This window comes from Triticum dicoccoides, chromosome 3A, assembly GCF_002162155.2.
Source record: "Triticum dicoccoides isolate Atlit2015 ecotype Zavitan chromosome 3A, WEW_v2.0, whole genome shotgun sequence".
Lineage (NCBI taxonomy): Eukaryota > Viridiplantae > Streptophyta > Magnoliopsida > Poales > Poaceae > Triticum > Triticum dicoccoides.
Window position 1 is genome coordinate 627,399,370 of NC_041384.1, and position 12,832 is coordinate 627,412,201.

General features: G+C 47.0%; 3 protein-coding genes across 3 annotated transcripts; all 3 read left to right on the top strand.

Annotated features, from left to right (window-relative positions):
* Nucleotides 1-2,792: 2,792 nt before the first annotated feature.
* On the top strand, nucleotides 2,793-3,411 carry LOC119269700 (histone H3.2). Its single transcript, XM_037551599.1, has one exon. The coding sequence runs from the start codon at nucleotides 2,889-2,891 to the stop codon at nucleotides 3,297-3,299; it is 411 nt and encodes a 136-aa protein (XP_037407496.1). The 5' UTR covers nucleotides 2,793-2,888; the 3' UTR covers nucleotides 3,300-3,411.
* Nucleotides 3,412-3,894: 483 nt separating this feature from the next.
* Nucleotides 3,895-7,998, top strand: LOC119269699 (VAMP-like protein YKT61). The gene is made up of 7 exons (XM_037551597.1): nucleotides 3,895-4,317; nucleotides 4,828-4,925; nucleotides 5,838-5,942; nucleotides 6,475-6,540; nucleotides 6,750-6,836; nucleotides 7,478-7,570; nucleotides 7,676-7,998. Exons 1-6 carry the CDS (start codon nucleotides 4,092-4,094, stop codon nucleotides 7,526-7,528), a joined length of 633 nt encoding a protein of 210 aa, XP_037407494.1. The 5' UTR covers nucleotides 3,895-4,091; the 3' UTR covers nucleotides 7,529-7,570; nucleotides 7,676-7,998.
* A 903-nt stretch (nucleotides 7,999-8,901) lies between these two features.
* LOC119269701 (fructose-1,6-bisphosphatase, cytosolic) lies at nucleotides 8,902-11,447 on the top strand. The gene is made up of 11 exons (XM_037551600.1): nucleotides 8,902-9,240; nucleotides 9,339-9,413; nucleotides 9,503-9,564; nucleotides 9,682-9,748; nucleotides 9,938-10,051; nucleotides 10,148-10,234; nucleotides 10,330-10,400; nucleotides 10,485-10,550; nucleotides 10,688-10,774; nucleotides 10,863-10,938; nucleotides 11,095-11,447. The coding sequence occupies exons 1-11, from the start codon at nucleotides 9,034-9,036 to the stop codon at nucleotides 11,215-11,217; spliced, it is 1,035 nt and encodes a 344-aa protein (XP_037407497.1). The 5' UTR covers nucleotides 8,902-9,033; the 3' UTR covers nucleotides 11,218-11,447.
* The last annotated feature ends 1,385 nt before the right edge of the window (nucleotides 11,448-12,832 follow it).

A 12,832-nucleotide genomic window follows, 5' to 3' on the forward strand; every position in this document is an offset into this window, starting at 1 on the left:
TAGCGCCTTGCCTGCCTAGGCGTAGCCTAAGCGGCCCAAGGCGTTTCGTACGGTAGCAGGTTAGGAGGATAATTATTTGGGTAGATTTTGTACCATAGCAGGTTAGAAAAGACAATGTGGTGATAAAAAGGATAGACTTTGTACCATAGCAGGTTAGAAAGACAATGTGGTGATAAAAATAACATACATCAGGCAATGTGAAGAACTAAATATAGTCTATTCAATGGGGCAGCACGCCCATAGAAATATCAAATATTTAAATAGATTAGAGGCAAACATCACCCAAACCCAATTGGCATAGCATTATAAATTATGAGTTCAACAGTTCACACATCAAAATGAAGTTCTTTAATTCCTAGAATCTTATTGGGAGGACTTCTCTCACAAGTCAAAAAGGGAAATTCCACATGGACGCACACACAAATGGTTTGACTCAATGACATAAAGATATAATATATAAAAAGTACTTAAGAAAAGACACCCGTTCATTTGGGTCTCCTCAATTATCAATAGCCATACTCCTCATCTGAATGCATCTCCTCCTCATCATCAAACTCCTCTTCTTCAGAATCAAATTCTTCTTCTTCATAAAGTTGTCTTGGTCTCGCACTTCTACGTGGCTCGAGCAGTTCATCGCCTCCCATTGCTTCTCCAATGCCACTCCCTGACATCCCTGTACTATTCATCTCCTCCTCATCTTTATCCATATAGAGGACTTCTGCATAATCATATCCGCCCTCAAAAAGAAAACCTTGAGCTTCCGTAGTTTCGGCGGATAAGAGGACATCAGTGATCTTCTTCTCCTTGACCATTTGTTTCTTGGCCATCATTCTCGAGTTGAATTGTATGAACACAAGAGAGTTTAGACGTTATGTAGTTAGCCTATTTCTTTTCTTCGTATGTATCTACAACAGGAAAAAACATAAGGATTAAGAACAGGGAATGTTTTGACATGTGATGGACTAATCAAGCTAGATGTGAGATTAGAGAGTCAGGAGACTAACAGTTTTGAAGGTACTCCAATTCCTTTCACAGACTGAAGAACTTGATGTCAATGAGAGGATTCTCACAGCCATCCTTTGTAGAGCTGGTGCTTCAGTTCCATAGAGCCTCCACCAAGATGCTATGAATTAAAGCACATAATCAAGTTAACAATGTATTGCATAAATTATGAATATATACTGGATAAATTAGACTTCACAAAATCAGAATGCATACCTGCATTATAATCAAAATTTTGACAACTCCTCGCAAGCTTCTTTGCAAATGATCCTTCTTTAATTCAAAATTGACAACTTGATCTTGTTTGTCATCATCACCATAATAAAAGGTCTCCACACAGCTAATGAACCCTTCAACATTAAACTACAATTAGGTAAAAATTGTGAGTCTTCTTAATCTCATACCTGAAGCTACAAGGCCATTGTTATCATCAACCATTGCTGCTGTATGTGTGTATATTGGTATTCAACCTCAATTCCTCATAATTTGTAAATCAAGCACATACCAGTAGCAGCCTCGTTGATCGTCTTTGTCACCGTCTGCTCCCACGAGGTCATCACGAGGCAGCCGTTGCACCTTCCCATCATCCATTGTCTCCATCTTTCTCGGGCCCACGGTCTCGAGCAGGATGCCAACGACGGCCAGAGGGGCGGCGACGCGCATGCCGACAGGGGGAAGGAAGAACATGGGCGACGATGCTCCCTCCTGAAGGAGGGAGGAGCAGGGGCGGTGGCATGTGCGCCGGGAGGAGGCCGGGAGGGCATGGGCGGCCGGGAGCGAGGGAGGAGGTGGGGGCGGGGCGGCGCCGGATCCAGGGAGGTTGGGGGTCGGGCGGCGCCGGGAGTGAGGGAGAAGGTGGGGGCGGGGCGAGCCAGGGTCTGGGGAGGAGATGGGGCGGCCGCCGAGAGGAGGTCGGGGGCTTTTTTTTGAGGGATATGGAGGAATCGCTAGGTCAGGAGGAACGTCGGGGAATCGCTAGGTTTTTTTTCGCGGGAGGGTTGCAAGTTAACGGAGGTGGGAGGATGATGAAAAAAAACCGGAGGTGGGAGGATGACGAAAAAAACCAGCGAAATTAAATCGCACAGACTATTCATCAAGTCGTCCATTAAGAGTAGAGATTATTTTGGAAAAGAATTAAAAACATTTCTATGGACACCAAACTACCGTGGAAAAGAACTGTACATGTACACACAGATGTCCACTATATGCATACAAATTTCCACCAAATATGTATTTTCATACGTGATATATGAAAAATGTGTAGATCAAATGAGCTCATCTTTTGTTGTTTCTGGAGCACTATTTTTCTCGTTGTAGCCTACAAACCAGTGATCAGTAAAACTTTTAAGATAAATTTTGAGTTCTTGTTTGAAACTCCCAGGAACCAATATGACGCTGGGAAAAAGGTCTGGACCCACTCGTCATTCACTATAAACGCTACCACGCCACAACTATTTAAAAAGAAAGAAAGAAACGCTACAGCGTACTATAAGACCCACAGTCAGATCATCCAGTCGGAACCGAGGAACCTCCAGCTGAAAAAAATTAAAATTTTCGAGGAACCCGGGCCAACGATCCGCGTGACTCCACCGCAGCCAATCAGAAATCTGCAATCCCCTTCCCACGGATCGCACCCCACGATCCGCGTGCTCCACCCCAAGACCCAATCTCCGCCGTCCACCCGCCACCGATCGAACGCCCCAAATCCATCTTCCCTCCACTCGTCCCCGCCGCAGCTCCCAAAATTTCCCAGTCTCCCGCCGGCTCCTCCCCTACATAACCACCCCCATCCTCTCCATCCCATCTCACCCAGCTCCCAAATCCCCCAAGCAAGCAAGCAAGCAGCCACCGAAGCAGCCTCCGCTCCCCTCCCCGACCCCGAAGCAATGGCGCGCACGAAGCAGACGGCGAGGAAGTCGACCGGCGGCAAGGCGCCGAGGAAGCAGCTAGCGACCAAGGCCGCCCGCAAGTCGGCCCCGGCCACCGGCGGCGTGAAGAAGCCCCACCGCTTCCGCCCCGGCACCGTCGCGCTCCGTGAGATCCGCAAGTACCAGAAGAGCACGGAGCTGCTGATCCGCAAGCTGCCGTTCCAGCGGCTGGTGCGGGAGATCGCGCAGGACTTCAAGACCGACCTCCGCTTCCAGAGCTCCGCCGTGTCCGCGCTGCAGGAGGCCGCCGAGGCGTACCTCGTCGGGCTCTTCGAGGACACCAACCTCTGCGCCATCCACGCCAAGCGCGTCACCATCATGCCCAAGGACATCCAGCTCGCCCGCCGCATCCGCGGGGAGAGGGCCTGAGCAGCGGTCGCCGTGTGCGTGCATTGTCAGAGAGTCGTGCTGTGATGTTCCGGTCTCAGAGCTTGGTGGTGTAGCTAACATGTTCCTGTCCGCTCTCGTCGTTGCCTTGCCATATGTAGCCCCTTGCTGCGATGAATTATCAATGAAGAGTGCAGTTATCCTCATATGAATCTCGTTTCAGTGTTCGTTTTTCTGAATCTCATTTCTGTTGGATGTGTACTGTCTTTCTGTTCTTCAGTTTCGTTGTCTAGCTGTATGCTGTTCGTGCTGTGAAGCAGAGGAAGAGCACCACTGCCGCATAATAATCTTCATCCGTTGATTAGCCCCTTCCGTCATTGGATTGCGTCCTTCGTCTTCCACTCTATTTTAATTCTGGATTTTTTTTCTTAATTTTCGGATGGTGTTACGCTGATGGAGATGAAGAACAGGATCGCCGCGTCATGATTTTCGTCTCACCGTGGTTATGTTGTTCCATATTGAGATATCTTCCATATTTGTTCCCCAGATTTTGTTTTGGAAGTTTCCAGGTTCTCCGCGTCTGCCTCTTTGCCGCCTCCTGTTGGTGGTTGGCGGAAGGAATCCAGTAGTAGCTGAAAACCAACGCTGGCCGCCCAAGGCTGGCCCGCTGTCATTGACTTGTCGACGTCGTGGGGGTGAGACCGAATCCAGCAAAGTAGGAAACGGGAGGGGAGAAGCTTCTTTTACTTCCGCGCGGCGATCTCCCGTCCAAACCCACCCATCCAACCCACCGCCCAAGGTCGCCGCGGATCTAGCAGCCTCGTCGGAGCGGAGATGAAGATCACGGCGCTCGTCGTGCTGAAGCCGTCGGCCGGGGGCGCCGGGGGCTCCTCCTCCAGCGGCGGGCAGGGCTCCGAGGCGCTCGTGCTGGCCAACGCCACGGACGTCAGCCACTTCGGCTTCTTCCAGCGCGGCGCCGCCCGGGAGTTCATCGTCTTCGTCGCCCGCACCGTCGCCCAGCGCACCCAGCCCGGCCAGCGCCAGTCCGTCCAGCACGAAGGTAAACGCCCCTCCTCAGATCTGCTTGCCGCTGCTCTCTAGGTCTAGTTTACTTTGTGATCCGATGCTCAGATCCGGGGTCTGGGTTTGGACTGATTTTTCCGGCGGTCAGTCTTCTGCCACGGGTCTTACGGTAGTTTGATTCCTAGAGCAAGGCCAACATAAGTTATGATCTCTGCAAAGTAGCCTGTAGCCCTATCTGGTAGTTCATCCGATGTGCTGTAGGATTCGCACTTGCAAAGTGATTTTGTTGCTGAAGAAGCGCTGTAGGCTTGTGATTCTCTGTCCATACTGATTCATGATTATGTGACAATATCGACAATTTGCATTTGGTGGATTTGACCTAGTATTTCGGTGCTTACGGCGTAATTTAAGCCCCACCTGCTCCTATTCCTTGTATCTCCAATTGATTGCTAGTGCTCCTTTTCGTTTTAGTGACTTTGAGCAAATTCATTTTCGCGTATGTAATTGTGAGATCGAATCATTCAAACACTTTGCTGTTTCTTTGCAGAGTACAAGGTCCACTCACACAACAGAAATGGCCTCTGCGTGGTGGCATTTATGGATGATCACTATCCTGTACGAAGTGCATTTTCTCTTCTGAATAAGGTATAGATCGTTGATGTTGAAACTCATGTATTATGTATTTCGTGATTGGCCTAGTATCAATTTTTACCAATGCAGGATTTGATCTTCCTGTTCTATGTTCTTATTCTGATGAATGCTTCCAGATACAGACTTTTTGAAAATTATTAACAGAAAGCATGCAAGTGTTGACGTTACGCATCCATGGTTGCACACTGTATGCTATAAGCTCCCGCTAGGCTGGTATATATAATTGCCCTCAACATTAGAAAAGTGCTTTGGCATTATTGAAAAGGAATCCCTAGTGAGTGGCGGAGCTACAAAGAAACATCTGGACGGGCCGCGCTAGCACAATTTTTCTTAGAATTCTTAATCATACTACTTCGATAGACATACTCGGTACCTTGTGTAAGTCAGGAGATGCATACATATACACGTTGTTGTCATGCAGTTTGCTTCCTCGCTGATAAACCATGTACTCCCTCCGGTCCTTTTTAGTTCGCATATAAGTTTTGTCCCAAGTCAAACTATTTCTACTTTGACCAAATTTATAGGAAAGAGTACCAACATTCATAATACCAAATCAATATTGTTAGATTCATTATGAAATGTAGTTTCATAGTATATATATTTGATATTGTAGATGTTGGTATTTTTTAACATAAATTTAGTCAAACTTTGCAAAGTTTGACTTGACAGAAATCTAATATGCAGAGTAAAAAGGACCGGAGGGAGTACAGTCTTTGCTAAACAAATATATTTTTCTCCTGAGTCCTGACATACATTCATGCGTGTAGTTAGATAATAATCATGATTTTATTGGGGTCATGCAAATATTTTCTGTACTGTCATAACTGAATAAGTTCCATAGAGCAGTTCTTCCATAGTAGTGTTTTTGGGTGATACTTAGCTGTTGATGCGATGTTTTTTATGAAGGTACTTGATGAATACCAGAAGGCTTTTGGGGATGCTTGGAAAGCCGCCACAGCAGATTCCACTCAAGAGTGGCCTTTCCTGATGGAAGCTTTGACAAAATTTCAGGTATAATCATCTATGGAAGGTTTTGTATGCTTGTGTGTTCATTGCTAGGAGGTAACATAATGCTCTATGTTTACTACTGGTCTATTTATCCTATATACTCCACAGAAAGAGAAAATGAGAGAGAGGGAGGGTGCAACTACAGTTGTAATAAGTTGTCTATTTTACAATTCTGCTATATCCATTGTATCGTGTCATGTATCGTTCTTGCCTTCTTGTTTTATGATGAAAAAGATGGCCAGATACAAGTTTGGTGTGCTGGGGTGGCTTCTAATTTTCTAAGGAATGGGCTGTATCTTGTGGTTGTATGTCTGTTTTTGAAAGAAAAAGTAGCTGGTGCGGTGTTCCGTGGTGGCTTCTCTGGGATGGGTTCTATGTTCTCCACACATTTAGGAATGGGTTCTATGTTTGGACATATTAGTGTGATTTTGCAATTTGCAGTGTGCTTTTACTCTACTTGTCATTTTCACTGTGGAACTTGCCATAACCCATGACAAACTTGTTCTCATTAATAATGAAGCATCCCATTTTGTAGGATCCTGCAGAGGCTGACAAGTTAACAAAAATTCAGAGGGACTTGGATGAAACAAAAATTATCCTAGTAAGTGTTAATTATCTGATTTTTCTACGTGCTTAGAGATCTACAGATTTACCATCTTACTTGCACCATACACAATGGGTGCAAGGCCAGCCTTTCCCTGTAAAGATGATCTTCACCATCCCATCTTGTACTGGAGATATCATGCTATTTTGTGTGTGGTAGCAACCCATTGCTGATATGCTCTGTATATGCTTGAATAATTTTAACAGCATAAAACTATAGAGAATGTCCTTCAAAGAGGAGAGCGATTGGATAGCTTGGTTGAAAAAAGCTCAGACCTGAGTGCTGCTTCACAGGTAAGCATATATTTATTTTATTTGCTATTTACCTGAGGGGTCCTTTTTTACTCAAGACATGGTGAAAAATTGCTACCAGTTACTGTTATTTATCTCCAAGCTACAACGGGCATTGTCTTTCAGCCTGCACATTGTTTTACTACAGGCGCCTCCATTAGATTGTAAAGTTTACTTGTCTAGTACGAAGGGATCACTGCCCATGGATATTTATTTCTAGTCATCTGCTATATGTGATGCTAATATTATCATGTGTGGTTTGTATAATAAGATAAATCTTGTTATTACATCATTCACTCACCAATTTCTTTACGACAATGCCCGAAACTGCTCTAATGCTGCACTTGCAATATCTTGCCTGTAATATTGAATAATTTCCTGAATGCTGTCCAGTTTCCAGAATGCTTTTTGTTAAAGTATATAATGTACATATTTGCAAAGGGCTCTTAAGGCACTTCTTTTCTTTTTACATAACCAGGTCCTGTTCTTCTAGGCTTTACTGTTTTTTCAGTCATAAAACAGACGTGCCCTTGTAACTTGCTGAAAATCACGATTTTAGTGTTACGGATCATTTCAATGCTTTGTCTTATTGAAGTTATCACTATGTTTGTTTTCCTGATAGATGTTTACCCTGTCCTTTTCAGATGTTCTACAAGCAGGCGAAGAAAACAAACAGTTGTTGTACTATACTTTGAAGCTTGAACTGTGATCCTCCAATCTTTCTTGGAAGGCTCCAGGTTAATGCTGTTTTCCAACAAAGATGCTGATACCCTCATACATGCTCCTTGTACCTTTAATTATACCTGCATAATTCTCAGGACACTTTTTACTCCTTTTTTCAGAAAGAAAATCAACCCAATATCGTTGTGTTGTACCGTAAGTCCGATTGCTCATGAAAACGTGCTGGGATCAATACTGTAAATCTGTTATTCGTTGTTGGTGCCTTTGAATAGCAACTAACATCACTTGTCGGACTAGATGGTTTCTCCCTGCGCTATACTCCTTAGCAATGGCCAACATCAATTGTCTTCTGCAATAGATTGTTGATATCTCAGTTCTCAAGTAGTATGTTGGAGCACCGTTGCTACTCTTAATTTAAGTATGTTGGAACACTGGTTGCTACTTGTAATTTATGTTCGATTGAAGATTGTTTGTACTATGCTTCCTTGATTTTATTACAAGTTTATTTATGTTGGAGTATTTTCTGCTAGCGACATGCATATACCGTGTCAAATGGTCAACATGCATGCCGTGTCAAATGCAAATGCCTTTGCTGATTTCCTGGACGCAACTTTTATTATTGTATGTAAGCAACGTTATAAATGGCACGTTATCTCCGTTGACATAAGTTATCGACAGCGTCAAGTTTACGCTAGTGGCTTCTGCAAGTCTTGACTGGACCACGAAAACGCATTCGAATCCAGGACCTGAAGTCACATAGCAAAAAGCAGCTATTCCCCTGACCAGGCTAGCGTTGAGGCCAAGCGGCAGCAGCCACTTGGGGCTGAGCCTGGTAGGAGTATATACCACGTATATGGTTGAAAAAAGTTACTCCAGGATATTTCACGTTTTTCAATATAAAAAGGCGCTACGATATTCCACGTACTACGCGTGAAGGGCAGGCCATCAAGCAAAGCTCCTCTTGTGTGGTTGAACGCAATAACAGCTTCCAACACCCCAAGCTTTGCTTGGTGCGAACTGCCGCTGACGACCGTGGCAAAACCGTCTCGCCGTCACGTCGGGGTTCAGTTTACGGCTAAACGTCGTCACTGTCCCGCTGATCGCTCCGCTTGCGCCGGGCGTTGGCGCCTTGCTCCGGCGGGACGGTAACGTGCGTGCGCGGGACAAAGCCCTGCCCTCCTCTCACTCCCATCACCTCACCACGCGACGGCCACAGACGCACACGGCCACCGTGCTACCAGCCATCGCGGATAGAGGGGATAGGCCTGGGCGCTCATTCCGTTGGAGCCCCAAGCCCCTCCGCTCCCAGCCTCACTTTCTCCCCGCGCTACCTACCAAAACACCACGCCGCGCGTCACGTCACGGCTCGCAGCCGGCCACTTCCCGCGCCGTACCTCTCGGGCATAGATAGATCGCTCACTTCCGGGGCCTGCGCTGCAAGCAAAGCCCGCAACACGTACCAACTCTCCTACGAGCTGAGCGTGCGAACGGGAGAGAGGGTCGGCGTCGGAGAAGGAAGATGGATCACGCGGCGGACACGTTCCGGACGGACCTGATGACCATCACGCGGCACGTGCTGAACGAGCAGAGCCGGCACCCGGAGTCGCGCGGCGACCTCACCATCCTCCTCTCCCACATCGTCCTCGGCTGCAAGTTCGTCGCCTCCGCCGTCAACAAGGCCGGCCTCGCCAAGCTCACCGGCCTCGCCGGCGAGACCAACGTCCAGGCAAGCTGCTCTTCGTCCCGTTTCTTCTCTTCATCACAATTGTTCTTTCGTGATAATGAAAATATGACCATGATTGGAAATTGGCGTGGGCTCTTCAGGGAGAGGAGCAGAAGAAGCTGGACGTGCTCTCCAACGAGGTGTTTGTCAATGCCCTCGTCAGCAGCGGCCGCACCGTATGCATTCTCTCTCAGCCCATTTCCTTTTTTTGCCGATTCGTTCTGCTTTGTGACGCTTTGCGGTGCGAACGACCGGATATGCGCAGTGCGTTCTTGTGTCCGAGGAGGACGAGAAGGCGACGTTCGTGGACCCTAAGCTCCGTGGAAAGTGCGTAAAAATCTTCCGACGACTCCATGCTCTGCTCACGTACCTTTGATGTGGTCAAGGAGCAAATTTTCCTCTGTTTGTTTCTGATGAAATACGCGGATCTTCATTTTTCATCAGGTACTGTGTCTGCTTTGACCCCCTGGATGGATCCTCCAACATCGACTGCGGCGTCTCCATCGGAACGGTAAGGGAAGCACACAAGAAATTTCATCAAACCCAAAAAGTTGTTCGGAACACGCACAATTATGGGAAGTCACATTTTACTTTCCTTTTTGCCCTTTCAAAGTCTCAGCCTCGCAGGGAATATGCTCATAGAAACATGCTACATGGACAGTTTATTTCTTATTCTTACATGGATTTTCTTGCTCTACAGATCTTTGGGATCTACATGATCAAGAACCAAGACACCGTGACTCTGGAGGAAGTACTGCAGCCTGGGAAGGACATGATTGCTGCCGGATACTGCATGTATGGGAGTTCCTGCACGGTAACTAATCGAAGTTCCCTGACCTCGTGTTGCACAAGCAAGATAAATCGTGTGTGACTGTATCTGAATTGGCCTGTGTACGCTAATTGTCTGCAGCTTGTCCTGAGCACTGGAAATGGTGTCAACGGCTTCACGCTTGACCCCTCTCTCGGGGAGTTCATAATGACTCATCCAGATATCAAGGTATTGTGTGACACTGCTAATAGGATTCATTTACTTTTCTGAAAATTCACCTAGAGGCATACTACTCAAAAGATCTGTATGCTCTTTTGTTTCAGATACCGCCGAAAGGAAAGATCTATTCGGTTAATGAAGGGAACGCCAAGAACTGGGACACGCCTACTGCAAAGTGTGTGATCTTTTATGTTTCGGAGTAATATTACTTCCTTCAGATACTTAAACTCCAGCTAACATGTCACAAAATATTTAACAGGTACGTGGAGAAGTGCAAGTACCCCACGGATGGTTCATCACCTAAATCCCTTAGATACATCGGCAGGTGAGTGAATCTTCAGTTTGCTTGCCTGACGAAACAATTTGCCTCACATACTTAAGCTTCTCCCTAACAATGAATGTAGCAACCACTTGTATAATTCTTGTCACAACATATAACACTGCATTCCTGATGGTTCACAGCATGGTTGCTGATGTGCACCGCACCTTGCTATATGGCGGCATATTTCTGTACCCCGCGGACAAGAAGAGCCCAAGCGGAAAGCTCCGGTACGCCAGCGCCTACGCGCACAATTCAAGCAGCACGTCCAATTGCACGCAATTCTTTTGAAGTTGCCTGAATTTGCTGTGTTTGCAGTGTGATGTATGAGGTGTTCCCCATGTCATTCCTGATGGAGGAGGCTGGAGGCCAGTCTTTCACAGGCAAAGGACGGGTATGTGTTGTTGTAACATGCAAACATCTCTGTTTTTTCTTTCGCTGGCCAGAATTTCATGTCCGGCAACAGACAGTATGTATGTTTTTTTTTTGCGGGAAAGACAGTATGCATGTTGACACTTGGTTTTCTGCGTTGTGAATCGATGCAATGCAGTCGCTCGACCTGATCCCCACCGACATCCACGAGAGATCGCCGATATTCCTCGGCAGCAGCGACGACGTGGAGGAGATCAAGGCACTGTACGCGGAGGAGGCCAAGAAGGCAGGGTCTGCATGATGATCGGCGGCCGTCGCGTGTGAATCGATGGCGACCCATGGGCCTTTGCTGGCAATGTGATTCGTATGTCAGGCATTTCTTTTCTATACGTCCGTGTCATTCAATGTAATATAGCGTGTGGAGGCCTCGAACAGCTTCATTCATGAGCAGCCAAGGCTTCTGCCTCTCACAACAATCCACTGATGATGGCACGTAATATACCTCCATAACTACATGTTTCCAGCTGACCAGCTCAAGAGGACCAGTTGCCGCAGGTTGTGCAGGACGTATTGCATATACATGCAGGACGTGTTTGGTTGCATGCATTATTTCCAACCAGGCTGGGTTGGGCCAAAAAAAAACACATTTGGTTGCAAATAGGGTGGACCGACTCGCATCGGCATGAACCTTAAAGCAGTTCAGAGCCTGACTTGCTGGAAATCCTCGAATCGGCAGTTTCCAGCGAGCCAGGCTAAGTGCGGCGCAAAAGGGATGTAGCGCGCACGTGACAGTGCAAGGCGAAATCGAGTGGAGATGACGAGGGATGGAAATCGGTCGAGGCGGGATGGTGTGAAATCTAGCCTCACCGTCCCATTTACTCGGCCACCGGTAGCTCTAGGACAAGCACTTCCTCTGTTCTTAGCACCGACGACGACGATGACTCAGATCTATGCAAGCGACGGCGACGGAGGCGGCAACATCACTCTCCAGCCGGCAGCAGGAGCCGCTTCCTCCCTTACTCTTGGCCACCATCCGGTCCTCCTCGACTCAGCCATGGCCTCCCCTTCCCCGTCGTCATCTTCGAAGCCGCTAAGCAACTTGGAACCCCTCCCCCTATGTTAGGCAAGGTGTAGGATCGATTTCTCCATTGCTCACCGCACCATTGATGTCGCTTAGGTTATGGACGAACGGGCAAAATTGGTAGTTCAGACAACAACGCTGATAGCCGTGGTTCAGACATGCCTCATGTTGATCCACAAGAGAGATGTTCGTCGTGGTGACAAGCCTGTCATTCGTTATGCTCCCATGTTAACCCGATATCAGGAGAGGATGGCGAATCTGAACTACATTTACAATTGCAGTGACACAAAGGCTCTGTGGATGCTAAGAATGAAAAGAGCACCTTTCACCAGGCTTGTGCAGACCTTCAGGAGCAATGGGCTGCTACGAGATAGCATCTACACTAGTGCAAAAGAGCAAGTTGCCATGTTCCTCCATGTTGCCGGCTATAACCAGAGGTTCAGGTTTATCCCCAACACGTCCAGGGGATCAATGAAGACCATTTCTTGGTACTTCAGGCAAGTGTTGTATGCTGTTGGGGAACTCAGAGGAGAGATGATCAGGTCACCAATCAGCCGGACTCCTAGCAAGATTCGCAGTAGCCCAAGATGATATCCATATTTCAAGGTGAGCACTGACATCATGGTTCATGCCTTGACATGCTTATATTGTTCTCCTATAGCCATAACACCATCTTGTAATGCCATTTCAGGATTGCATCGGGGCAATAGATGATACTCATGTCACTACTAGAGCGCTCAGGTCACAATCTGCAACATACAGGGGGAGAAAGCACTACACAAGTCAGAATATTCTTTTTTTGACCCTGTGACTGTAGAACAATTATTCTACGACA